At 40.4% G+C, this 26614-nt stretch overlaps 1 protein-coding gene across 3 annotated transcripts in view; it reads right to left on the bottom strand.

Moving 5' to 3' along the window:
- Window positions 1–26614, bottom strand: part of PTPRG (protein tyrosine phosphatase receptor type G) — a 725910-nt gene that overhangs the window by 547870 nt on the left and 151426 nt on the right. For all 3 annotated transcript variants that reach the window (XM_060022819.1, XM_060022820.1, XM_060022821.1), the window contains exon 2: window positions 4114–4218. In XM_060022819.1, coding sequence (XP_059878802.1) covers window positions 4114–4218 — 105 coding nt within the window. The remainder of the gene's footprint in view (window positions 1–4113; window positions 4219–26614) is intronic.

Here is a 26614-nt window from a genome sequence, read left to right as displayed (position 1 = left end):
TCCATGAAACACATCAAAGGTCTTTCCCCCCTTTTCCCTATTCTTGGTATAAGGCAAATAAATCCAAAGATATAAAGCAATCTTGAAATTACACTGCTATTATTAACAGTTAATAATAATAATCTTACATTTATGTTCTGCTTCCTATCTCTTATGCGTGATATTTTCAAGTTGAACTCAGATATTATGAGCACTCCTTTCTAGAGTAGAGAAAACTAAGAACCAGAGAGATAACCTATCCTCAGATGAGCACAATGGGACTAAAACACCTGTCTCCAGACTCCTCAGTAAACAGTACTGTATCCTAAAGCTGTAGGTGTTCACAATGGCGTCATTTGATAAGCCTATGAAAGTAAAGTTGTTTGGCATTTCAAATATAAATAGGATGTAGACATTATCCAAGGTGATGCAGTGAAACTGAAATAACTCGGCTAGTCCTAAAGGGATAAGTTACACTAATATCAATGAAATGCTATCATGACAATATCCTTAGAACAAGTTCTCCACAGCTCAAATACTTATGCAACTCTCCGCAAGTGACCAGGTGGGATGCCACCAGATAATCAGACCAGCATCATTCACCAAAACCCACCCTGTACCCAAAGGCAACCTAATGATTAGGACACCAGAATCCAGGAGCCCCTGGACCACCAACACCCACTCCTCTCTCCCCGTTCTACCTCCTGAAGCACATCACTCCCTCATCTTTGTCCCTCCCAGTACCTTCCAAGAGTGGGACCACCAGAATCACTACGGATGCTACCTAGAACATTTGCTGGGGATATTTCAGCTCAAGGGAAATGCAAGGCCAGAAAAAACAGAGACATGTTACAAATCTCTGAAGAGTTTTGTTTATGAGTCAGGCTACCATCTGCTCGATAACCCAGGCTGTATCAGTGTGATCAGGAGTTGCAAACCTTCTCTGTAAAGGGCCAGATAGTAATATTCTAGGCTTCCTGGTCAAAGGTCTATGTGGCTACTACTCAACTCTAACATGAGTCGTAACATGAAAGTAGCCATCAACAAGTGCCAACGTGGTTGTGTTGCAATAAAACTTTACTCACAAAAACAGGTGTTGGTTTGTAGTCTGCCAAGCCCTGAACTTAAGGATAGTTTTTGCTTAACCCTCATTCCCACATCTCAAATGGACAATTCTTGTGAATTACGGCTGACAGAATTTAGCTAGTTAGCTCGAAGCATTACCTAGGGAATCACCCACTGTCAATCATAGCACCCAACTGAGAATTCCAAAAACAACAATATCAACAGTAGCAAAAGTACTAATAGGGTCAAAAACAGCAAGAAGTAGTATTAGGTACATTATACCAGGGATTTGTTAAATTTTTCACACACATCCTCTCATTTCATTCCCATTAACATCTCTATGAGGGAAGTTCTATTAATTATTCCTATTTCAAAGATGGGGAGACTGAGGCTTCAAGCAGTTAAATGCCAACATCATAAAGATATTAAGAGATAAGGCATAGATTTGAACCATAGTCTATGTGACTTCAAAATTCACACTCTCACGCATAATACCCCGCAAAGCACCAATGCCTTTATCTTAGGAGGAACTAAGACAAACTTGTGAATTAGAGTCATGAGATTAAAATCTGGACCATTAAACCAATCTTTCAGAAGTGGCCTGCTTCACCTCCGCTAAATCTAAAACCATTCGCCTCTGCAAATAATGACCTTTCTTTTGGCAGTCCAACTATCCAAGCAAGATTTATACCTAGAGGTAATACCTGCAGCTCATAGTTCAACATCTGGTACCCTGTGGTTTTAAGGCCCTTGTCTGAAGTACCAAAGGTGACAGGCAACAACTCTTACTCCTTCCTGCCCTTTCTTTATCTATTTGCCAAATGCTAAGGAGTGTCTCTAAAGGATCCCAAGTGTTCTTGACATGAGAACCAATATTTCACCACTTTGCTGAAAATAACCACTGATACCATGGAATATTCAGGCAGATGTTTAAAGGATAGGACTATAAACCATCAATTGATGCCTCTCTCATTCTTTTCTTCTCCTTTTACTTTTATTCTTTCCATTACACCTAGCAAGTTACTCCACTGGTTCTTCCAAGCCAGTCTATATAGCCTTCTGGGAGATTCTTCAAATGACTGTCTTCTCCTGATTCCACACACACACAAAAAACAACTAAAACAGAGGTTGACAAACTATGGCCTGTGGACCCTATCCAACCGGCCGCCAATTTTAGTCCAACCTGAAAAGTAAGAATGGTTTCTCTATTTTTAAATGGTTGAGGGAAAAAAAAGTCTAAAATATAAGATTTCCTGACACATGAAAATTATAATAAATTCAAATTTCCTTGTTCATAAATCAGTTTTTATCAGAACACAGACAGCTCGTCCATCTACCTATGGCTGCTTTTGCACTATAAGGCAGACTTGAGTAGCTGCAACAGAGACCATATGTCCTGCAAAGCCCAAGATATTCACTACTGGGATCTTTATAGAAGAGCATGCCAACCCGCTGCAGATGAACTAGTAGCCCTTCTACTGACAGAAACAGTTCCCAAATCCAGACACAATGCATTTCAGAAATACAAAATGGAGACTCATGAAGTCCACCAGAGTTAAGAATATCAACAAATGCTCCATCCCAAAGGTTGCACTAATTATGTCCGTTCTTAACTAAGTAATGGGAACATTTTTAGGCCCTTCATTCCTTCACTGCCATTGGCAATAGTAGATACTAATGGGATATAACTTCCAATTTCCCAACAGCATTATTATTCGAAATTGATGAACTGTAAATAGCAGGGCACTTTATCCCTCTTCCTAACTGATATCAGAGCCACAGAGTACAAAACGATAAATTTTCTTTGGGTTTCTTGGCAAGAAGCTATATATATGTAATTTCGGTCTTCATCTCCCAATTTCCTTCGTTTATCAGAAATGGTGACAAAAAGGCTCTAATTAGATCATTCTAATCACAAGGAACAGGGTGTGATGGAAGACTTCAGAATCACTATCTGTTCCTTGCAAAACAAAACAGATAGACTATTCTCCCTGTAGGGGCAGGAGATTTATCAATAGACAAAAGGATGCAAAAAGTCAATAGATAAGGTGTAATTAAAGATCAGGCCTATAAATTTTACACTGACATGAATTTAACAGGATTTGCAGGTGGAAACTCAGGGTTTAAAACCAGAGTTATCATTAAGAAAATAATACCTTTCAGTTCTGTATGTAACAACATTGCATAATGCACAGATTCATTATTAAGACTAATACTCCATGCCTCCAAGCACTTGCATACAAAAATTTGAATTATTCAGTGCTAGAGTGATTTCCAAAGTGGTCTGTCTTCCTCAAGCATTCCTCCTTAATTAGCTGCACTACATTTTCCATGTATTTTTGTGCACCAAGATCTCTTTTAGAAATAACAATCCACCTATCTTATTTTTGATAGTTGTTAGAAGCATAAGCCAGAAAGGCCTGTATATTCTTGCAGATCATCTTCTTTTTTTTTTTTTTTGCCCCTTCAGATGTAAGAAAATTATTTCCAATGTAGCATTCAAGATAGTTTTAACAATGCTCTCTCTCTTCACTGGCTCAAAGGCGAAATGTGAAAAAAAAAAAAAAAAAAAATGAAACGAACTACAGAAATACCGTAGAGGGCTGAAATACATTCAACTAACAAGATTTGATTTGAAAATAAAGTTGCGTTTCTTAGATTAAAGCATAATAGGTCATTTTGATATGTGATGCGCTGTAATATTTAGCAGCTGAAGACTAGGCTTATATTTTCTGCTCTCTGAAATCACAGCCACTGGGACGAGACAAGAAAAGGCCGCGTCTTTCGGAAAATTACAAGTTTGGTACAATAACTCATTAACAAGTAAAGTTCAGAAATTAAATGCAATTTGAGGGGAAAACAGCAGGTTGAGAAAACAGGTGGGAGAGATAAATTAAGGTACTTATCACCTTGAGGAAAAACAGTCTTGAATATTTCAACTTTTAGTGAACTACAAAAGGTTTGAACAAACAGAAATCAGGCGTGAAAGTGATTAAAAGTGTGCTTTCGAGTGAATTTAATGGGATGTGAACTGGCCTGTATGATCGCGGTGGGAACCAGTCAACTCACCCGAGTAGGCCCAGTACGGGTCGCCGGAAGCCTTGCGCCTGCGGATCTGCGCCGAGCTGCCCTGTCTGTTCTCGTGCAGGGCCCCCATGTAGCCTTCTGTCAACGCTGCAAGACAGGAGAGCCGCGGTGAGTCAAAATCATCACCCCGCTGGACACAGGAGGGGTGTCAAACGCACACAGCCCAGTGACGGCCTAGCAGCACAGACCTTGGGGGTAACTGAACAGAACCTCCTGATTTTACAGAAAAACAGCTACAGGAGAACCTAGAGAGATTACCAGGATTATTATTAATGCTGATAATAGCTTACAATGAGCCTTCTCTCTGTGCCATGAACTCAAGATGCACTAAACACTTTACATACATTATCTTATATAATTCCCAATGAACCACCCGTCAGTAGATGCAATGTCTCAATAATGGGTCCATTCAGATAAGCAAACTGAAGCTTAGAATAGTTGAGTAACTTAGGCTTGCCCAAGGTCATACAACTGTAGGCCTAGAACCCACGGTTCTGGTTCCAACTATATGCATAAGCCTATGTCCTAGGTGCACAGGGCCTCTAGCCTTATTTGATCTTCATCGGGCAAGGGGTCATTCCAGCTCTTTTACAGATGGCGGAATGAAGGCTCAGAGACACTAAGTAACCAGTCCCAGGTCACACAGCTAAGTATGCAGATCAAGGAACCGAATACAAGCACGCCTGCCACAAATCTCAGGCCTCTGCCATCCAAACACAGCACAGTCTGAGGCCTGGAAGACACCCCCTGGTGTGAACCAGTCCTCCACATACTTTGGACCCCAGATAGTCACCTGTTATATCTGAAGATATGAAGCTTGAAACCCTCCAAGGCCAGCAATATTCAGAAAAGAAATACTGCTTAATGATGTATTTCTTTGAAAACGCAGAATGAATCCAATCTCCTACCCCAATATGGAGAGCTTCCATCTGCCTGCTACAATGTTCAAAGCCCTCCGCTCCCAGCTACTTCATGGATGCAAATTTCTTTTGCTGTGAGCCCACACCTGAATGCACTGATGTGTAAGAAGACAAGTATCACAGGTGCCCAGAATCCAAGATGAATTGGAACTGCACTTCAAACAATACATCCCAGCTGTCTGTGTTAATATTTAAATGCACCCAAACAAAATCAAGTGTGCCTTTGAAAAGCAAGAAAAATGGTTAGAGGAACTGTATATTCATATTCAGTTTAAGACTAAGATGGTACCAGGAAAGCACAATACATTATTCCAAATTAGTCAGAGTAGTGATGATAAAAATCAGCTCACCATGATGGCATTAGCTTTGTTGACAACGTGATGGGTCATGAAGAAAAATTAGGAAACATGTAAAGTACTTTATGCTTGCACGTTAATTGCAAAGACTGGCTTTAAAAGAAACAACGCTTGAACAGAGCTACTCCACAGAGATGAGCCCTTTGGAGGGAAATGGGAATCTTGTAAAATCCAAACACACGTTACCAAAGTAAACCTGGTGTCATCTATGCACGCTCTTGGGTCCTGAATGACAAAGTCAAAACCTAAGTTACTAACCATTTTTAAAGTAAGATGAAGGTTTAGATACAGATGGTCCAATTCATCCTATACTCTTGCAGATGAGCCATTCAGAGCTTCAGGAAGTCGACCATTCTAAGCTTCTACGGATCAAAAATAAAATTTCCCATCTCCTAGTCTCCTCATCTATTTTTTCCTCCACCAAAGCATACTAAATAAACAATTGCTCGGCTTCCTTGTCTGTTCACAGTAACTTGTGTTATCTTCATAATGATCCTATGAGGCTGGTATTTTTAACTCCATTTTACAGACAAGGAAACTGAGGCTCAACCACATACCCACTAAAAAGTTTCCTAATTGTTCGACTGATTTATTTTCTCTGCATACGGGAAACATCTTATGTACCTGTCTTCTATGCTTCTTAGAGCTAATTCGCTCTGAAAAATCACTCACAAATAATCCTTCCTCCTTGTATCAAGACTGAGTAAAAAAACCGTGTTCCCATTCCCACACATACGACTGGGGCCAGGGACACAGTTTACAGTGATTCACTTGGCTTAAGTCAAAGAAGGCCCACCCTTGGACCTGGCAAGGATGGGGGCAACATGACGTGGTTGTCCAATCCATGACTCGTGACCTAGCAGGTGGAGTGGGGTGTGATGATTACCAAAACAGAGACTTGGCAACAAATTTCCACTATGTTATCAGGCATTTAAAAAGCACTACACACCCAGAGCTGAATAAGGTGCTCTGCTCATAGTAGCTGGTGTTGTCCTTATACCAATCTTATGAGGCTGTTACGTTTAGCCCCAGTGATACATATGTTTGGGAATGGAGACACCAGCCAATCAGAGAGATTCTTCTCTCTTTTGCTGAAGGTGTTATGACATGAGCCGGAAGCTTCAAGAGGATGGTTGAGGGTCAAGCAGGGGATCAGTAGAGGCGCTCAAAAATGGAACCAAGCAGGACTTCCGTGGTTGTCTAGTGGTAAAGAATCCGCCTTACAATGTGGGGGACGCGGGTTCGATTGCTGGTCGTGGGACTAGGATCCCACGTGCCGCACGGCAACTGAGCCCTTGCGCCACAACTACTGAGCTTGCGTGCCTCAACTAGAGAGAGAAAACCCTCATGCTACAATGAGAGAGAAGCCCACGCACCGCAAGGAAAGATCCTGCATGCCGCAACAAAGATCCTGCACAGGTGCCGCAGCTAAGACCTGACAGGACCAAAAATAAATTAAATAAATAATAAATCTTTAAATAAAACAAAAAAATGGAACCAAGCCAGAGAAAGTAAAATCTATGGATCAATTCTGTTGACAAAACTCAAGCTCAGGATAAAGCCAATTTGATACCAACCCCCTGGAAGGCTTTATAGTTATATGAACCAATCATTTACCAAAGCTCACTTTTCCCCCAGTGACACTCATGTGACCTCGGTGACCTTCAAACAAGTCACTTCAACACCTAATCATCAATTTTTCCATGCAGAAAAGGCCATTGTTGGACTAGAGCTCTGACTTTCAACCCTGGCTGCTTTAAAAATAAAACAAAACAAACAAAAACCCTATGCCCTGGACCCTACCTCCAGAGATTCCACTTTAATTGGTCTGGGGTGGGACCAACATATCAGCCCTTGTTTTAAAATTTCTCCAGGTGGTTCTATTTTGCAGCCAGAGATAAGAACCACCAACTTCCCTGCTGAGCTAGACCTGAGGCCCTGTTATCTGTGACACTATTAACTTACCCTCACAGCCTGTGACTTGACAGGCTAAGCCTGTCTTAATTCTAGTAAAGACCTGGCCACCGAAATGAATATCCTGCTGCCTAAATCACACCAGTGTGGCGTTGACCTGAGCAATTAGACAAGCAAATCTAAACTGAACCAGAGTTCCAGCCAGATTCGCCTCACAAACAAATGAACCAGGTATAAAAGTAAAGAAGGAATGAGGATATTCATTTATACTCTTTACAGAAGATCACACTAGAATCACAGTCTCCATCATCAGTCCCCTCTTCTTTTTTTTTTCCTGAAAGGGAAGTACCTTTTATTTCTCAGAACTTTTGAGAATATGAGGGTGCAGCAAAGGAGGACAAAGCCCGCCAGCAGCTGCATTACCCATCCTACTGGGAATGCAAAGCTACGGAGTCCAGAGCTTCATCAGGTAAGTGTGAAAATGTCCAAGTACTTAGAAGTAGATCATAATCGCAACAGTCTTTAACTGGACTGGATACAGGCTATAGGTTTTAGGGTCCCACACACGTCACCTCTCCAAACCCACTAAACCATTAATGAAAAAGCAAGTCTACAAAGATATATCCAACTCAAGAAACAAGGGAGGGACACATCAGAAGGTCCTCTCCTGACACTGCAAAGTAATGGAATCCATACCCCAAAGCACAGATACTTTCCCAGCCATACGTCACACTGCGGTATAAGGCATCTGCACTGAGCAGTGGAACTGCCTGTCTGAAGGGGGTTCACTTGGGCCAAATGTGAGAGGTGTGGCTTTGCTGTATAAAGACCAACAGACTAGAAGTGACAGAGGGGGCAGGGCTGTCCCAAGGAAGGTGGGTTAACGCCCTCATCATCACACTCCCCAGAGTATTGAGGAGCAATGTGGGTTGTACCCAGCAAGGTAAGAATGGGCAGGAAAACCTGCATCTGAAGGGCATGCTGCATGGCCTATGAAGGGCTCTAAGCTCCCTGAGACAAGGAGTTCTCAGCCTACCTCCCATGATGGAGCTTGGCATATGATGTGTATTCAGTAATGAGTGAGTGAGTGAGTGAGTGAGTGAATAAATACATGAACACCAGAAAGGCTCATGGTGCCTGCGTTGGAGGCTAGAGTACGTGTGTGTGTGTGTGTGTGTGTGTGTGTGTGTGTGTGTGTGTGTGTGTGTGTGTGTGTGTGTGTGTGTGTGTTGGTGTGTGCTTATATGAGCCATAAGCAAAAACACAAACTTCTCCCCTATCTCGCTTTTTAAACACCACCCTCGTATCAGAAACAGCAAACATCTAAAACGTGAAGCTGGAAGGAACTAGCTTGAGTATCTAATAAGCAATTCTTTAGGAATCAACTCAGAAATGAACCAGGTAGCAAAGGACTTCATCACGCCAGCACCAGATCTCTCTTTTTAACACATCAACTATTCATTAAAGATAACTACATTTAGTTTTCCCTTTTATTCCATCTATGTCAGTAGTGCGTGACTTCTTTTTCCCCAAATAAGAACATAATCATGTATTACTGGCACCTGCATGATTGAAAACAAAGTTTCAAGTCCCTTCTTCAAATGTGTTTTGATCATATGACAAAGTATTTCCTAAAAGCAACTTTTAAAAATTATTACTTGAACAGCAGTCAAAAACTGTATATGGAGTATATTAAGCAACGTAATGTCTCACTGGCAAGGAGCAGAGATTTGCAAAAAGATAAACCTGTGGTTCCCAAGTAAAGATACAGACTCAGCACAGCAAATTCCATCAATTTTAATATTCTTCATACTCTTCTAGACTCCAACGGCCACCTAACGGCGGCATGGCAATGATATGGTGATGCTGTGAATCACGCTATAGATTTTCAATATCTTCTGTGCAGAAAATTAAATTATGCAAATGCATGCCTTTGCGGATCCTTACCTTCATGTCAAATTGCTTACTTGCTTATGTCAGCAGCTTAATGACACAATTAAAAATGGTGCATGCGTATGAAAATATGTAGTTTCACTCCTCAGAACAGACAAGAAGTGTAAATCTGCCTATGGTTATCATGTGACTACCAAGAGGGAGGAGTTGGTGTTATGCAAACATACGTTCCGTCCTCTCCCAAGTTCTGTAGCACCAAGCGGGCTAACGGTTTATGGAGCTGAAGTCGGCTGACAGCGGAAAGCTCAGGAGGGCTTTCAGTGGTTTACAATGCTTCAATGAATTGGGTTTGCAGTGATGTAACAAGTGGAGAAGACAGAAATGAGGCCCAACTATATACTGCCGTATACTCTTCAAAGAGGTTGTCTCTAGGGAAAGTTTGACCAAACCACGCACACGGCTAACAAACCTGGACATGAGGAATATCAAACCTGGGTAGCCTACAAGGGTCTGGATGGCATAAAAATAATATGATTTTCTAAAGGGAAAACCCAGCTACACCCATCACCCAAGAGAATGTGTCTCTCAACGTCGACAGTACAACAGTAGAGATTTCAAAACCAGTAGCATTAACTAGCCAATGATTCCCACAGCTCACTCAGCAGGAGGAATCTTAAGTAGGTTGCTATGCAGAAAAGCTGACTGAGTGACAGGTCTTTTCATCAGGGAGTCTTCAGAAACTCTATCACCTCTCAGAACTTGTACGGAGACTACCTCATTTCCAGCCTGAAGTGAAAAAGATAACAACGTTTCCAGACCCAAAGGCCCAATCCTTTCCTACAAAAATATCCTAAGAGCTACCTACCACAGAAGATATCAACAAAACTGTTTCCTATGTGCATGATTTAATTTCCCAGAGCCATCAGACAGAGTTGATAACAATAAATGTTTTTATTCTGGGAATATAAAAGCAGATGTGTATCCCATCTGCCTTAACTATATCTTCAGGAGGCTTTGGTATAATTCTTACTCTCAGTGTTTTCCAGAATTTTGACTTGAGGAGGAAAAGAGTTTCAAGCTGTGTTAACTCTTCCGTGTTAACAGGCTGAATATTTTTCATACCAAGAGACTAGCTCCTCTAAACACTACATCAAATAACATTCTTGACATAGATGTCTTTTCTTGGGTTTTATGGTCAGAGAGAAGGGTCACTGAATCTACGTGAGATTAAAAATAAACATATTTACATATTGATAAAGAATATTTTTCTTCCAAAATTGCAAACGTGTAAATTGCAATTACAGAGTACAACTAACGTCTTACTGTTTTTGACAACAGCGATCCATTTACACATGCATTTGTGTATCTGAAAATGAAAGGAAGTCAGAGGTGCCTACAGAGAAAGGAAAACTGTGGCCACCAAGCATTTCAAAATATCCACGGCATTCCTCCGCATTACTGTTTCATCATACCATATTGAACCAGCAGTGTCCACTTGATCATAGCAATGTTATGATCTCCTATAGGCGAGTGTGATTATATGACAGAAGTTATGTACAGGTGAAACCAGAGTCCATTTATAATGAGAACAGCCCCAAATGCCATCTGACACAAAGTCCCATATCTTGTACCCAAAGCAAAATAGTGTAGTGACACTTGAGGGTATTTCCACTTAACTATATGTCCAATTCTAGGTCATTCCAAAGGACTCAGAAGCCTGGGAGAACTGGTCAGCTTCCATCCAAAACGGAAAACATCAGAACAAAGAAATTCTGGCTCCCCAGTGCCAGAATGAAAATTACTTTAGGATGATGGATGGATGGCTCTCATATAAAGAGTCCTAGTTTTCTGCCAGAGTTACTGCCAAAAATAAGCCCACTAAAAATAAGTAACAGGCCCTCACATTTTCAAATTCAGAATGCGTATTTCCAGAACGGCAGACAAGCAGTTAAGCAGGCTGTTTGTATTTATTACAGCTGCTCATACAACAAACAAATTAAAGATCCCTCAGGGATGGTGAAATCTCTATCAAGTATAATTCTCTCTAAATTTTAAAGAGCATTGAAGAACATTAAATCTCCCACAACAGCCTAAAATGAATAAATCTTTATCTTTTTTGTGACTACAATAGGCAAAATTATCAAATTATATTAAAGTAATTAAATATTCCATCAGCCTCTCATCTCCTTTGTGCCTGTATTTCAATTAATTGTAGTAAAATGTACTTAGTGAGTGTCCCAAAAAGTAAATCAAGAAGTGCATTCCTTTGTAACTACTGCATTACAGATGGTCCCCATAGTTGTTTGTGATGCTGAGCTAAACTCAAAGACAATAGATTATATTACAGTAGATTAGATTACCTCTTTTACCACATTTAAAGGTACCTATTGTTCCAACTACAAAAAAAGTATTTTTCATCATCCAAAGTGATAAAGAGACCTAATAGAGAGCCCTGACTATTTTTTTTTTTTTTAAGTAAAGTAGATTACTAAAACTTACAGGCAGTTCAAGGGAAAAAAGGAATCACACAGCAATATAATACCCTAGGGGTACAAAGAACACTTTTTTACAGGCTTGTAAAAATTAAGTCAGGCAGAGAAGCAAAATCATGAACTTCTATTTGTTATTTTACTCTAAAATAACACTGATAACAAAAGGCAGAATCTTTTTTTTTTTTTTTTTTTTACACATCAGACAGGGCTAAAAGGGACAAAAAATTAGAACGATTCATCTGCTATCAACTATATCACAGTTTAAAAACTTCAGAAATAAAAAACACGCTTCCCAACAGGTCCGAGAAAGGGTACACTTGAACAAGTGATTTCTATGGAGGCTCATTATACATTTGTGATGAAAATCTGAAAAATATCACAGTTCACTCTTCCTCAGAGGCACCCTCCTAAAAAATAATTGGACCCCTGATATCAAACATCATATAGAAATAACTCAACCAACCCTTCCAATCCATTTTAATCTGTTTGGTTCTCAAAGAATCAAGTTTCTTGGTTCTGTAAGATTCCTGGGAAAATGAGGATTAAGCATAGATGGTGTTTCAGCGATATCCACTGCCACAAATCTGTACTTCCAATTTTACAACTGTGCCATCTCTTTGAATCCTTCGTGATCAACAGAATGGGCAAATTCAGATTAGCCATTACAACTGGTGGCCACCACACTGAACACAGCCATGGACCCAGATGTCTTGTTTCACCCACTGTATGTGTCTGCATGCATGTGTGCTTAATTAGTTGTCAACTTGAGAAAATCCAAGAAAGAACTCCAATATCTGTAGTTTTTAATGAGAAATGTGAACTTTGTTCTCAAATAGCACCAATATGCTATGTGAATAGTGACTAGCTCTTTAGAGAAGAATCATGACCCTGCCCATGTCAAGTCCCTTTCTTATCTAGTTCCTGTGGCCATTTGGGTTTGCCACCTACAGCTTGGCCCAATAACAGGTTATTTACTAACTCAATCTTTGCCTATGAGGAAGGTATTATTAAAAGTACTATCAATATAGTGGCTCATATACTTCTCGCAATAATCTTGTGGCTTAGGTACAATTGTTCAGAAAAGGCATGTAACTTGCCAAGAACACATAGCCCTGAACCAGATATTCCTCTCAAGCCTGTACAGCTGACACTATACTACAACTATTCTTCACAAAATTGAATTTTAGAATCATAGAAATATCTGTGAGGTAACAGTTACTCCACCTGCTGAAAAGTAAATAAACATCACAAGTGAGAAACAGTTTCTCCATGGGCCTTCAAAAACTAAAAACCTAACAATTTCAAAAGGAAGAAGCTGTCTAAGCCACTCTTCCCACCACTATTGCCAATTGTCTGAGATAAAATCTAGTTCTGACAGTATTAACAGAAAAATGTAGAGGGGTTTTCCTAACATGATGTGGAGAATATCCAACTAGAATTATACAAACACTGGTTATTTGTCTATAAAAAGAAAGTCACTCATATTAAAGCAGAAATAAATATTAAGTTACAACTTGAATTAGGGAAACAAAGTGATACATTGATTAATAAATTTTCTTCATTTTTTCTTATTTAAAATGTATAACTGTAAATGCCTGATACATTTTTATCCCTGAGAAGAATAAACTTTATAACTTGGGCCTTTTATATAGCTGAGTTATACGTACACATATAGTCCCTGTGAAACACTGAATGAACAATATTCAATGAAATGGGCATTTTTCATAGAATAGAAAGAAATGGGCGAAGAGAAAACTCTATTTAAATGTTGTCGGGTGCCCATTTCAAAACTACGGCACATCTACAAACCCTAGCAAAACGTGCCATGATGCACATTTCCAGAACGTGGAGAGAGCAAGCTTCACAGTGACAAAAATACCCACCAAGATAGTACCCAACCACGGTAGATGGTAGAAAACACACTGAGGCACAAGCCCTAAGCTCTGGGCTTAGGGATCACATACAGAGGGCATTCCAACCATGACACCCCTTGCTCAAGACACCAGACACCAGTCACAGTGTGGACAGACCCGAATGGCTAGTTAACCCAGGAACCTGTGACCTCTGGGCCACGTTAAAGACACCACGTCATTCCTGGCCAGCGAGCCACTCCGTGGCCTCTAGCTGTCTATGCGTGCGCTGCTAGGCAACAAAGTTCCCACTCTACCTCCACACTGACTATCTGTTTAAGTGGTTCCTAACTCCTTCTGGCCAAAAGGAGAATTTCTAGGGAATTTGGTAAGATTTAGCCAAGTATTCCTGGTCTCTCCAAGGCAGGATACTAGTACACCAAGGCACATACCATCCCCCACATTACTCCTGCCATCTCGGACCTTTCTTTCCGCTAGCAGGTCAATCAATCCATACATAAATTATAATTTGTGTACGCAGTGAAACAAATATGAAAATTAAATGAAACAAGCATGATACAGTAAGGAAAAATAGAAATAGGGAAGGAAGGTAGAGAGATTAATCAGGGAAGTAGGTATCATTTTAGTTGAAGGCATTGATGCACAGGATGGGAGGATAGAGGTCAAGACAGGGGAAAAGCATGTATGAGGATGTTGAGGCAGGAAAGAAGGTGGCATAAGGAGGCCAGGCTGGCTGAAGCTTGGTGAGCTGGTGGGAGGAGAAGGAGGTTGAAGAGTAACAAGTGCAACATCCTACAGGATGAGCTTTGAATGAGCTTGAGAAGGCAATGAAGGACTCCAAGAGGACAACCAATATGTCTAACATGTGCTTTCCTTTAAAACAGCTCTCTTGATATATAATGGGCTTTAGTATATTTACAGAGCTCTGCAACCATTACCATAATCTAAATTTAGAACACTTATCAATGTACACTTTGAAAAGGTGACTGCCGTGGCAGGGGGACTGGAGGGAGGCGGGCAAGAGCAGAAAACAGTGGCTCATCACCTGGGCCCCCAGGGTGAGTGAAGACAAATCATTCATAAAATGTGCAGGATGCCGGTGCTCCTGGAGGGAAAGTTTTGAGCAAATAGCAGCCTAATATTTATATTCACCTGACCAAATGCCTACTCAGCTCATTTTTATTTTTTTAACATCTTTATTGGAGTATAATTGCTTTACAATGGTGTGTTAGTTTCTGCTTTATAACAAAGTGAATCAGTTATACATATGTCCCCATATCTCTTCCCTCTTGCGTCTCCCTCCCTCCCACCCTCCCTATCCCACCCCTCTAGGTGGTCACAAAGCACCAAGCTGATTCAGCTCATTTTTAGTTTTATTTTGCTATTATGTTCTACAATTTCCCTTTGCTCTTTTTCGCATGAATTGGGATTTGCACTAGTTTCATCAAGCAATTAATTGCTTATACATGTCAATTTTTAAAAAGATATTGATAGGAGGCAAACTAGAAGCAACTATTTACAAATACAACGAGGAAAAGAAAGAGGGCAAGAATACTCATTATCACTGTATTTTCTTTTACAGCTAAATGGTGTATAACTATATTCTCAATATCTTATAAGAAAAAAAATTACCTGCCTGTATGATGCTTGTAGAGGTACAGACCACCCTACTATGGATGTTGAAGGAAGCCTAGGTGGCTGATATATTTTAGAAAACAATTTTGTCATTGTTGAAACATGGACATTGCATGGCTGTAAGCCCAATTGGCTTCTCCGTGCCTCCCCAGATGATTCAAAAAAAAAAAAAAACTCCCATATTGACATAAAAGCTGACACACAGATCAATGGAATAGAATACAGAGCCCAGGAAAAAACCCCACACATATGTGGACAATTAATTTACAACAAAAGAGCCAAGAATATACAATGGGGAAAGAACAATCTCTTCAAAAAATGATGCTAGGAAAACTGGACAGCCACATGCAAAAGAATTAAACCAGACCACTATCTTACACCATACACAAAAATTAACCCAAAATGGATTAAAGACTTGAACATAAGAGCTGAAACCATAAAATTCCTACAGGAAAATGTAGGCAGTAAGCTCCTTGACATTGGTCTTAAGAGTTTTTTTGGATATGACTCCAAAGGCAAGGGAAACAAAAGCAAAAATAAACAAATGGGACTACCTCAAGCTAAACAGCTACATCAAACTAAACAGCAAAGGAAAAGCATCCATGAAACAAAGAGGAAACCCGCTGAATGGGAAAAGATATTTGCAAATGATATATCCAACAGAGATTAATATCCAAAATAAAGACAGAACACATGTAACTCAACAGCAACAAAACAAACAACCCAATTTAAAACATGGGCAGAAGATATTTGCCCATATGGGAGAAGATATTTGCAAATGATATATCCAATAGAGATTAATATCCAAAATAAATAAAGAACACATGTAACTTAACAGCAACAAAACAAACAACCCAATTTAAAACATGGGCAGAGGACTGAACAGACATTTTTCCAAAAAAGACACACGGATGGCCAAGATGCATACGAAAAGATAAAAGATGTTCAACATCACTAATTAGCAGGGAAATGCAAATCAAAACCACAATGACGTATCACCTCACACCCGTCAGAATGGCTGTCATCTAAAAGACAACAAATTACAAGTGGTAGCAAGGATGTGAAGAAAAGGGAATCCTCATATACATAGTTAGTGGAAATGTAAACTGCAGCCACTATGGAAAGCAGCATAGAGAGTCCTCCAAAAATTAAAAATAGAACTACCATATGATCTAGTTATTCCAGTTCTGGGTATTTATCCAAAGAAAAAGAAAACACTAATTTGAAAGGACATATGCATCCTTATGTTCACTGCAGCATTATTTACAATAATCAAGGTATGGAAGCAACCTAAGTGTCCATTGATAGATGAATGGATAAAGAAGATGTGACGTAGATACACCATGGAATACGACATAGCCATAAAATAGAAGAAAATCTTGCCACTTGCAACAACATGGATGGACTTTGAGGGTATTATGCTAAGAGAAATAAGTCGGAAAGAGAAAAACACCATATGACTTCACTCATATATAAAAATCTAAAAAGCAAACAAAAACAAATGAACAAATAGTATCAAACAAACAAACACACATCACTGATACAAAGAACAAACTGGTGGTTACCAGAGGGGAAGGGGATGGGGCGGGGAGGTCAACTGTATGGTGATGGATGGTAATTAGACTTGTGGTGGGGGGGAACACTTTGAAGTGTATGCGAATATACAATTATAATGTTGTACACCTGAAACTCATAATGTTACATACCAATTTTACTTCAATTTAATGAATAAATAACGTTTTTATTTACCCCCAAATAAAATCAAAAGCCAAGCACCACCACCACAACAAAAAAGCCTGTCTCTTCCACAAGTAGGTGTGAGCAATAGAACAGTAAGGAACCCAAGTAAAGGACAATTAATAAATTAAACTACAGGAGTCCGTCTCTGCAAGAGGACAAAGATTTTGTCTTTAGCAATTGTCCAGGACTGTCTATAATCACGAAAAAGTATTCAGCGACAAGTATACTTTGTGGCTGGTGGGGAGATAAATTACCAAAATACTGATACCTCTTTCTCCATTATTCAAAGTCCGTACATAGGACCATTTCTACTTCCTGAAATACTAAGAAACAAACCTCCCATAGGCTTGATTCAATTAATGTAATACATCTGTCCCTGGAATTTAAAAGAAAAAAAGAACCCAAGGGGGCTTCCCTGGTGGTGCAGTGGTTGAGAGTCCGCCTGCCGATGCAGGGGACGCGGGTTCGTGCCCCGGTCCGGGAAGATCCCACGTGCCGCAGAGCGGCTGGGCCCGTGAGCCATGGCCGCTGAGCCTGCGCGTCCGGAGCCTGTGCTCCGCAACGGGAGAGGCCGCGACAGTGAGAGGCCCGCGTACCGCAAAAAAAAAAAAAAAAAAAAAAAAAAGAACCCAAGGAATTGGGCAGCATTGCCCAGGCAACCACTTTTAATGTTGCTACCTAGGGCTACAAGTTCCTTCCTGTTATCTCCATTTTTATTAGGTGTTAGTTTTGCTTCCTTTCCAGCAAGAATGAGGTTTGCTTTGTTCTCAGTTGCAGAAAGAAATCATCAGAAGAAATATTGCGCATTCTGCTTTGCTTCAAGAGGAGTTATTAACTTGAAATAACACAACGCAAGTCTCAAGGACAAAAATTAAAAGGGCTATTACAATCTTAAATAAAATGAATTAAAAACTCTAACCACATAAACATTTTCACCACATCACATCAAGATAGCTAAAGCATTTATCTCTAAATCTGCTTTAACTAGCTCTATAAGCGGTTTCTTCAACTAATTATATGAAAAAGATTCTTTTTCCTTGTTTTGGAAAAAGAACTGTTTAACCTAAAGTCTTTTTCTGATGAACAAATGGCAGCTACTAAATAAGCAGTTTGTTTCAGTTTTCTTTTTTGGTTGTGCCTTTCCTGAAACCTTCTCTGACTCTGGCCAATTATACTGTAAGAGTCAAATGGAAAAGCAGTTTTATGACTTTAGGAAGCTCAAGTCCAAAACTGAAAGTTCAGATCAATTTTTCCTATCACTATCTATTTGTATACAAGAAGCTGAATAAAATCAATTGCAAGGAGACTTTTCAACTATGGATTTAAATCTTTTCATGACTCTGCAATACAGTCAAACTGGGGTTAGGAGGGGGAATCGAAAGACTGTTTCCTTTATTATTTTTTTTATAAATATAATGATGCCGAAGGGCAACTTTGTATCTTTGGAGCCTTCCCTGTCAGGCAAAATTGAATGGAACAAATTGTTCCTTTGATTTTTAGGTAGCTGATCAGAAGGATGTAGCATATGCAATAAAACTCTCTGAAGCAAATTGGTACAACCCATGTACCAGAACTACAGGCCTGTAGATTACAGAAATCCTGAGTGAATTTTGAAAAATAAACACTCCTTTAAATATTGCTTACAAAGGTTTGCTAAACACATTTGCTCTTAAAATATCACTTTTGCATAATCACTGAGTGAGTATTAAGTGAAAAAGTGAGAAGAATGGGTGGGATTACAAGCTGGTGGAAACCTCAGGTTTTCCTTTTGTACCAGGGCATGCTCAGGCAAACCTTGTTTGCTATTTCCCACAATGGAACCAAAAAGGCTGCAGATCTTGGGTGCTGCAGAAATCATATACGTTCTCTCAGGTTTTACTCAGGAACCAAAGTTTCAGAAAAAGAAAAAGCACTTTGTGAAATGCATTGAGGACTTTTCCCTTCACCCTGTAGGGGAGGAGGGCCTTTAATAGAGATGTTATGACCAGAGAGTTCTTATTAAAATAATTTTACCCAGAGTAGAGAGATGCTCAAACCCAGGACAACACAGTGAACAGAATGGGAAATAGGGCTAAAGACACTGTGGCAAAGAAAAAGATTGTTAATATGTTTCATAAGGATAAGTAAGGATCTTTTTTAACCTCTATCTCAATGTCAAAGAAAAAAAATCATTCCTAAAATTTCTCCTACACTGCTTGAAGTCTCTAAAATTAACAAAGATAATTAATAAAGATACTGAGATAGCTAATATTTCTTTAGCACTTACTATGTACTGGGAGGCACTGTGTTCTTCAGCTGGATGATCTCAGTTAATCCTTACCAGAACTCTGAGGGGTAAATCCTCTCAGCTTTTCAATTCCCAAGGCAAAAAAATAATTAAGTACCTTGTCAAAATCACATTGCACTGTATAGGACAGAGAAAGGAATTCAAACCCAGACACTCTAAAGAGACAGAGCAGGGAAAATGAAGCTCCAATGACACTTCCCTATAAAGTCTGAAGGCCTGTAACATGGAAATAGATGGTGCATATTCAGTTCTTTTTGAAAAAATACATAAAGACCCAAACATAAATATTAACACAGAATATGTTTGGACTGATACAAAGTGACGTTTGAACCAGGACACTCCTGGACACTCTCATTTTACATATTCTGTTCCAAGGACCCCTCTAGGTACTCAGATGCCTCCATCCTATGCCCCAGAAAAAACACACTTTATTTTCGATTGACCTTTAAGAGATTTCACACTGAAAGAATCCCCTATAAAACTCTCTAGTTGCAACTAAAAATACTATAATAAGACTGATAATTCCTGAAAATTATTACAAGAGTTTGGTGGTGGTGGGATGAATTGGGAGATTGGGATTGACATATATACACTAACATGTATAAAACAGATAACTAATAAGAACCTGCTGTGTATAAAAAAATTAAATTTAATTAAAAATTTTAATTAAAAAAAAGTTTGCGAAGAGAATTCTAACACTGCAGCCTACACAGGAAGGTATTACACTAACGCCAACTACCTGCTGAGAAAACAATTCATTTTCTCTAAAACAGGAAAAATGATGTTTCAGACAGGCATATGTTCACATTTTAACTGAGAATTCGGGATTAGAAGAAACCCTTCGAGCTATACTGTCAAATACAGTAGTCACGGTATTCGTGACCTGAACTATGGGGTGACCCTGAACCCAGATGCATTATAAGATTAAAATACAGTCAAGGATTTCAAATGCTTAGCAAGAAAAAATGATTATAAAACATCTCATTAATATTTTTTTATTTTGGTTACATGTCAAAATGATATTTTGGATATACTGGATAAAATAAAATCAATCTCCATTTTAAATGAAACATGTTGCTTACTTGCTACTAATGCTCCCACCCCAAGGGCAAAATGTGACCTAGAATACTTTCGTGAAACCCTTCCCCTTTCTTCTCTCTACCTACCCCACTCCAACAAATTAGAGGAACTCAATTTCTTCTTTTTTCTCTCTTCTATCCAAGAGACGGCTAGCCCAGTGGGGCGGCGAGGTGGGCGGGGTGTATTTTTATAGAGGCATCTGGTCCTCTGGTCCCTCCACTGCTCTAGCTATGGAAATGTAGGGCTCAGGAACCTGTCGGGAGGCCTGATGGCTTGGCACTGAAGAATACAGGAAAAACATCACAGTGTTTGGCGTTTGGGCCATTCTATTTTTCAGAAGGATCTAAGTTGAGATGACATAGAGCATATATAGAAAACAATTTCCATTTAGACATTACTATTTCTGGAAAACATAACCAATGAATCACTATGTTCAACCTGGAAATACAGTTCCTCTTCCAGCAGTGACCATCAACATTTTCCAGGCAACACACTTTTAGGACCTTTCCCAAACTTTTACATCCGAAAGCAAACTTTCTAAGAAGTCTCGGCATTCCTAGGGTTGCCCAGCTGCCCACATGACCACTCATCATAGTGTTGGCTTTCTAACTTCATGCCTACCTCTTGGTAAAACAGGAGGTCCCTGGGGGCTCGCAGTCCTGAAATCTGTATTTAAAATGTTGGTGCAGGAATACACCCCTCAGGTCATGATTCTCTTGGTCTTGGTCTACAGTGAGGCTCCAGAATCAATTTTTTAACAAACTCCTTTTGGGATCAGATGCACGTGATCAACAGACCACACTCCAAGCAACACTAATTTGTTCAAATCAGCAACAATGTAAATCCACTGCTAAGGGAGGACAATGCAAATGAAAATCTTTTACAAAATAAGTTTAGAAAAATATTTTTAATTAAGCCCTGTAAACGGACGTGTCTGCGGAAGGCCCGGAGATAAAGAGTGTGCTCTGCATTTCTTTCCGCTCTGGGTTTTGAAGGTCATGGGACTCACAACAGATGTGGCCTGGTTTGAACCGTAAAGGTCTGCATGGCTAATAAGAGTTAGTACAAAAGCACAGCAGCTGAGGCACTGTGGCTCCAACAGTTGGTGGGCTGCAGCCCAGCAGGGCAAGCCCCTGGCTCTGCCAAAACAGATGGCCTCCCTTGCAGGCAAGCTGTCCAGGAGTGGGACCAGCAACTTAATGCCCCACAGGAGTCAGAAACCCATTCCATCAATGAAATCACTGCAGACCCAAGGAAGACGTATCTAAGCATACTTAAATAGCACAATAAGATACACCATCATTTTCCTAGAGCAAATGAAATAATGAACCATTACTTTGCTAGCAACAATCTTGGGGCCATGAAACTAATCAATAATCATATTATCACACATCTAGGCATTTCCATGATGAATTCTTTTTTTAATGGCATTTATTGCTTTTTCTGATTATAAAAGCAATAAATATTTGTCATAGAAACACATTAAGTGAAGTACATTAATGAACAGAGTACATTAAATAGACAACAAAATATATCAAAAAGCATAAACAAGAAAATAAAAACAACCATAATCACCGTTAAAATTTTGGTATACTTCCCTCCCCTGTTCCAATAATCAATAGAGTTGTTTTTTAACGCACGGAGAATCTTTCAAAAATGAGTCTGTGTTAAACCTTCTAACTCTCAAAGTGGAAGACCATGTACAAGTAAAGCTCATTTACATAAAAATTAAACATACCACCACTAATGGGCCATGTGACTCTGCCCAAACCCAACTGTTCTCGTCTGTAACTGACTGCTGTGGTCACTTTAAATTCTGATATGGTCTACTGTGAACAACTTTACCCTTCTCACTGAACAATCTAAATCAGGGGTCCCCAACCCCAGGACCACGGACAACTACTGGTCTGTGGCCTGTTAGGAACCGGGCGGCACAGCAGGAGGTGAGCAGTGGGCAAGCAACTGAAGCTTCATTTGTATTTACAGCTACTCCCCATCGCTCGCATTACCGCCTGAGCTCCACCTCTTGTCAGATCAGCAGCAGCATTAGATTCTCCCAGGAGCGCGAACCCCACTGTGAACTGCGCATGTGAGGGATCTAGGTTGCGCGCTCCTTATGAGAATCTAACGCCTGATGATCTGAGGTGGAGCCGAGGCGGTGATGCTAGCGCTGGGGAGTGGCTGCAAATACAGATTATTGTTAGCAGAGAGGTTTGACTGCACAGGGACCATAATCAATTGCTTGCAGACTCATATCAAAACCCTATCAGTTGGGGCTTCCCTGGTGGCGCAGTGGTTGAGAGTCCGCCTGCCGATGCAGGGGACATGCGTTTGTGCCCCGGTCCGGGAAGATCCCACATGCCGCGGAGCGGCTGGGCCCGTGAGCCATGGCCGCTGAGCCTGCGCGTCCGGAGCCTGTGCTCCGCAACGGGAGAGGCCACAACAGTGAGAGGCCCGCGTACCGCAAAAAAAAAAAAAAAAAAAAAAACCCTATCAGTGAGAAGCAAGTGAAAACAAGCTCAGGGCTCCCACTGACTCTGCATTATGGTGAGTTGTATAAATTTCATTATATATTACAATGTAATAATAATAAAGTGCACAATAAATGTAATGGGCTTGAATCATCCCAAAACCATCCCCCCCCCCACTCCCGGTCTGTGGAAAAATTGTCTTCCACGAAACCAGTCCCTGGTGCCCAAAAAAGTTGGGTACTGCTAATCTAAATCAACCAAGAGCAAACATGGCAAACTGATGGCCCACTCCATGCAGCCCGTAACACAGCACGTTATGTCAGTCAGTGGCCAGCATTTACAAAAGGGTAAGGACATGTGATAATCCAGGCTTTAGTTTTCTCTTTAAAAATGTTAGTATCAAGCCATACCGAACCATATGACAACAGTTGGCTTGAGATGCACAGTTCCGGGACATCTTCACTTAGTGTGAACTTCACGATCATCCCCACCAATCACTGATCTTTCCCCAGCTGGGATGCCATGTATTAGATGCCAGTTGTTCCTGCTCTTATGCTTAATTCTGCAAGACCCTTCAGTTACTTACTGAGTGCCTCCCTGGTCCTTTTAAGCAAGTAAGTTTGCAAATCCTTGAGGGAACATCTAGTATGTAAAATAACAAGCTACCCCCCCCAAATGTATGTGTGTGTGTGTGTGTGTGTGTGTGTGTGTGTGTAGCTCTCTTAGAGATAATCTTAATTGAAAACTTCCTTTGTGCTAAGCACCTTTTTTTTTTTTTTTTTTTTTTTTTTTTTTTGCGGTACGCGGGCCTCACACTGTTGGGGACTCTCCCGTTGTGGAGCACAGGCTCCGGACGCGCAGGCTCAGTGGCCATGGCTCCCGGGCCCAGCCGCTCCGCGGCATGTGGGATCTTCCCGGACCAGGGCACGAACCCGCGTCCCCTGCATCGGCAGGCGGACTCTCAACCACTGCGCCACCAGGGAAGCCCCTAAGCACCATTTTAATCCTTTAATTTAATCCTTTAATCCTCACAATACCCCTACAAGGTAAGCACCATTGTTCAATGCATTTTAGATGACCAAAATAGAGTTTTATAAGTTAAGTGATTCACTCAAGGTCACATAGGTAGGACATGGCAAAGTCATGTCCAAGCTCGGGACAGGCCAGTAAGTAAATTGTTCAGGACTCTATAATTCAGTCTTCTACAATGGCTCATTCTTCCTTGCCATCAAGCTAAGTCAGTATGAGAGACATAAATGCCCTCTAAGACAGTGAAAGAAAGATGGGGATGAGACTGAAAGTACCAAATGTCAACAGAGAAGGGGAAAAGCAATGAAAATATCACAAATAGCTCAACTGCAAGCTTGTAAAGGGCTTCAACTTGCAGACAGCTAGAATAGCCATACACACTAGCCAAAAGCAAAACTGTAAAGTAGATAAAACTCAAGCATTGTCAGTCTCCATGAAGCCTCACAAACTGCAGATGAGAAACAATTACCCCAAACATGGAAATAAGGTAAAGAGAACGCAGCATGTCCTTTCACTGTCACATTGGGGCTGTATTTCACAAAATCATCCCAAAATTATTTAATTCCTAGGGGAATGTATCATTGTTTGACTTGCTATTCACTACGATTAAAGGCCAGGCTTGGTGAAGTTACAGATTAAGCTGTAGATTTCAAATGAGTTTCAAAAAAGAAAAGTAGTTACAGTTTTATAACTCTGTAGGATATTAACCAGTGTTGGATCAAACCTAGCAACCATATTCTGACATTCCTTATTAGCCAAAACTACACACTGGGGACTTCCCTGGTGGTGTAATAGTTAAGAATCCACCTGGCAATGCAGGGGACAAGGGTTCGAGCCCTGGTCCCACATGCCACAGAGCAACTAAACCCGTGAGCCACAACTACTGAAGCCCGCATGCCTAGAGCCCATGCTCCACAACAAGAGAAGCCACCGCAATGAGAAGACCATGCACCACAACGAAGAGTAGCCCCTGCTCGCCGCAAATAGAGAAAGCCCACGGGCAGCAATGAAGACCCAATGCAGCCATAAATTAATTAATTAATTAATTTTTAAAAAATACTATAAAATAAAACTACACACTGCCTCCAAATGCCCTTCCAACCAGCTTTGCCATATTATTGTTTGTCTCATTAATTATTTGAATTTGATATGTATTAATTCTGTTTGAGTAAAGGGTCATGGTTTTAACCTTTTGAACACTGTAACTGGACACTGCAATTCCTTAAACCACTCTCCCAGGCAGCTACACTCCAGGCCTATCCCTCTCCTTGCTTCCATCTCCAAACTTCTGTAATCAGGAACATGCCACAGAAAATCAAAATTAAATTCTACACTTCTATCTTAGTAAGTAGGAACACCTTAACACATCAGAAACTCAGGGAAAACAGTGTAATAGAGGAGATATCTGGCCATGCAAACATGCAATAATAACCCTAATGCTGAAACTTTAGGCATCAAAATAGGTAACTTAAAGGAGACAGAATTCAAACACTAGTCTTTAATGGTTTATCAGATGGTCTTACAGACATCATATATGTTCCAGGTAAGAAAGTATCTACTTAACAATTAGGTTTTGCAATATTTTGGTGTTTCCCATTTAATAGCAGTACAGTTCCAATAAGAAAATCCTTAATACAAGTGAGATTAGATAATACATTCCCTTAAAATTATTCATCCAATTTTTCTTGATATACTCTAACAATTAATGGTTTTCAACCATTAATTCACTCACATCTCTATCCACAGTGAAAAAAAAAAAACCTACCAAATCATAAAGCAAGAGATCCTTTCACTTTAAAGGGATGGGAAACAGCAGACAGCAGGATAACCAGACACCCCAAAGACAAAGCCACTACACAGAAGCCACAGTAATGAAACTTGGCTGAAGTCTGAAGTTAAGAACTGCAGCTCCTCTCAGATTTTTGTTACAAGGTCACAGAGTAGGATGATTCCCTGGAAATATTTAAACTAGAGAGGTTAGATTAAATGTGCGGGGAAGGCCGGCCCTCCACCACCCATCTCAGCCACAGTCATAAAACTTCTGGCTCTTCTCCGGCTAAAATTCAACAGTGCCTTATTTGATACCAGGAAGGCAAACCCAGCGTTGTTGCTACCATGTGCTTATCCTAAACCCAAGGCAGATAACACTCACATTTCACAGCACTCTCCTGCTGAGCCAGGCCTTGTCCTCTCTATCCGGCTCAAAATTGGATTCCAGAAAAAGAATACAATAAAACAGATTGTAAGCAGACATCACTAATCCATTGAAAGTGATCCTCAGGATAAAATGTGCCACATTAAAGCCAGGACTTCTCAAGGGACTCTGAAGTTATTTGAAATGATCACAGTGATCAATCCAGGCAACAACAAAAAGTAGGGAGGAGGGACAGAGAATCAAGTTTTCAAAAGAGAATATCATCAGAAGCAAGGAGGAGAGTGTGAGGCATCAGTCTACCCAAGATTAAGACTTGTTATATAGCCACAGTAACCAAGACTGTGGTATTAGCAGGCAGACAGACACTAGATCAATGGAACAGAAAAGAAAACCCATAGAGAGACGTGCACTGTACAGTCACTGATTTTTGACAAAGGTGCAATAGTAATTCAATGTAGGAAGGACAGTCTTTTCAAAAAATAGTGCTAGAGAAATTGGACGTCCATAGGCAAAAGAAGAAGAAAGGGAAGGGGGAGGGAGAGGGGGAGGGGAGGGGGAGGGAAAGAGGGCCGAAAGGGGGAGGGGAAGGGAAGGAGGAGGGGAAGGGGGAAAGGAGGAGAAGAAGAAGAGTCATCTTGAC

This window comes from Delphinus delphis, chromosome 10 (assembly GCF_949987515.2).
Source record: "Delphinus delphis chromosome 10, mDelDel1.2, whole genome shotgun sequence".
Lineage (NCBI taxonomy): Eukaryota > Metazoa > Chordata > Mammalia > Artiodactyla > Delphinidae > Delphinus > Delphinus delphis.
The sequence above is the reverse complement of the archived record's forward strand: the minus strand, read 5'-3'. Positions and strand labels throughout refer to the sequence as shown.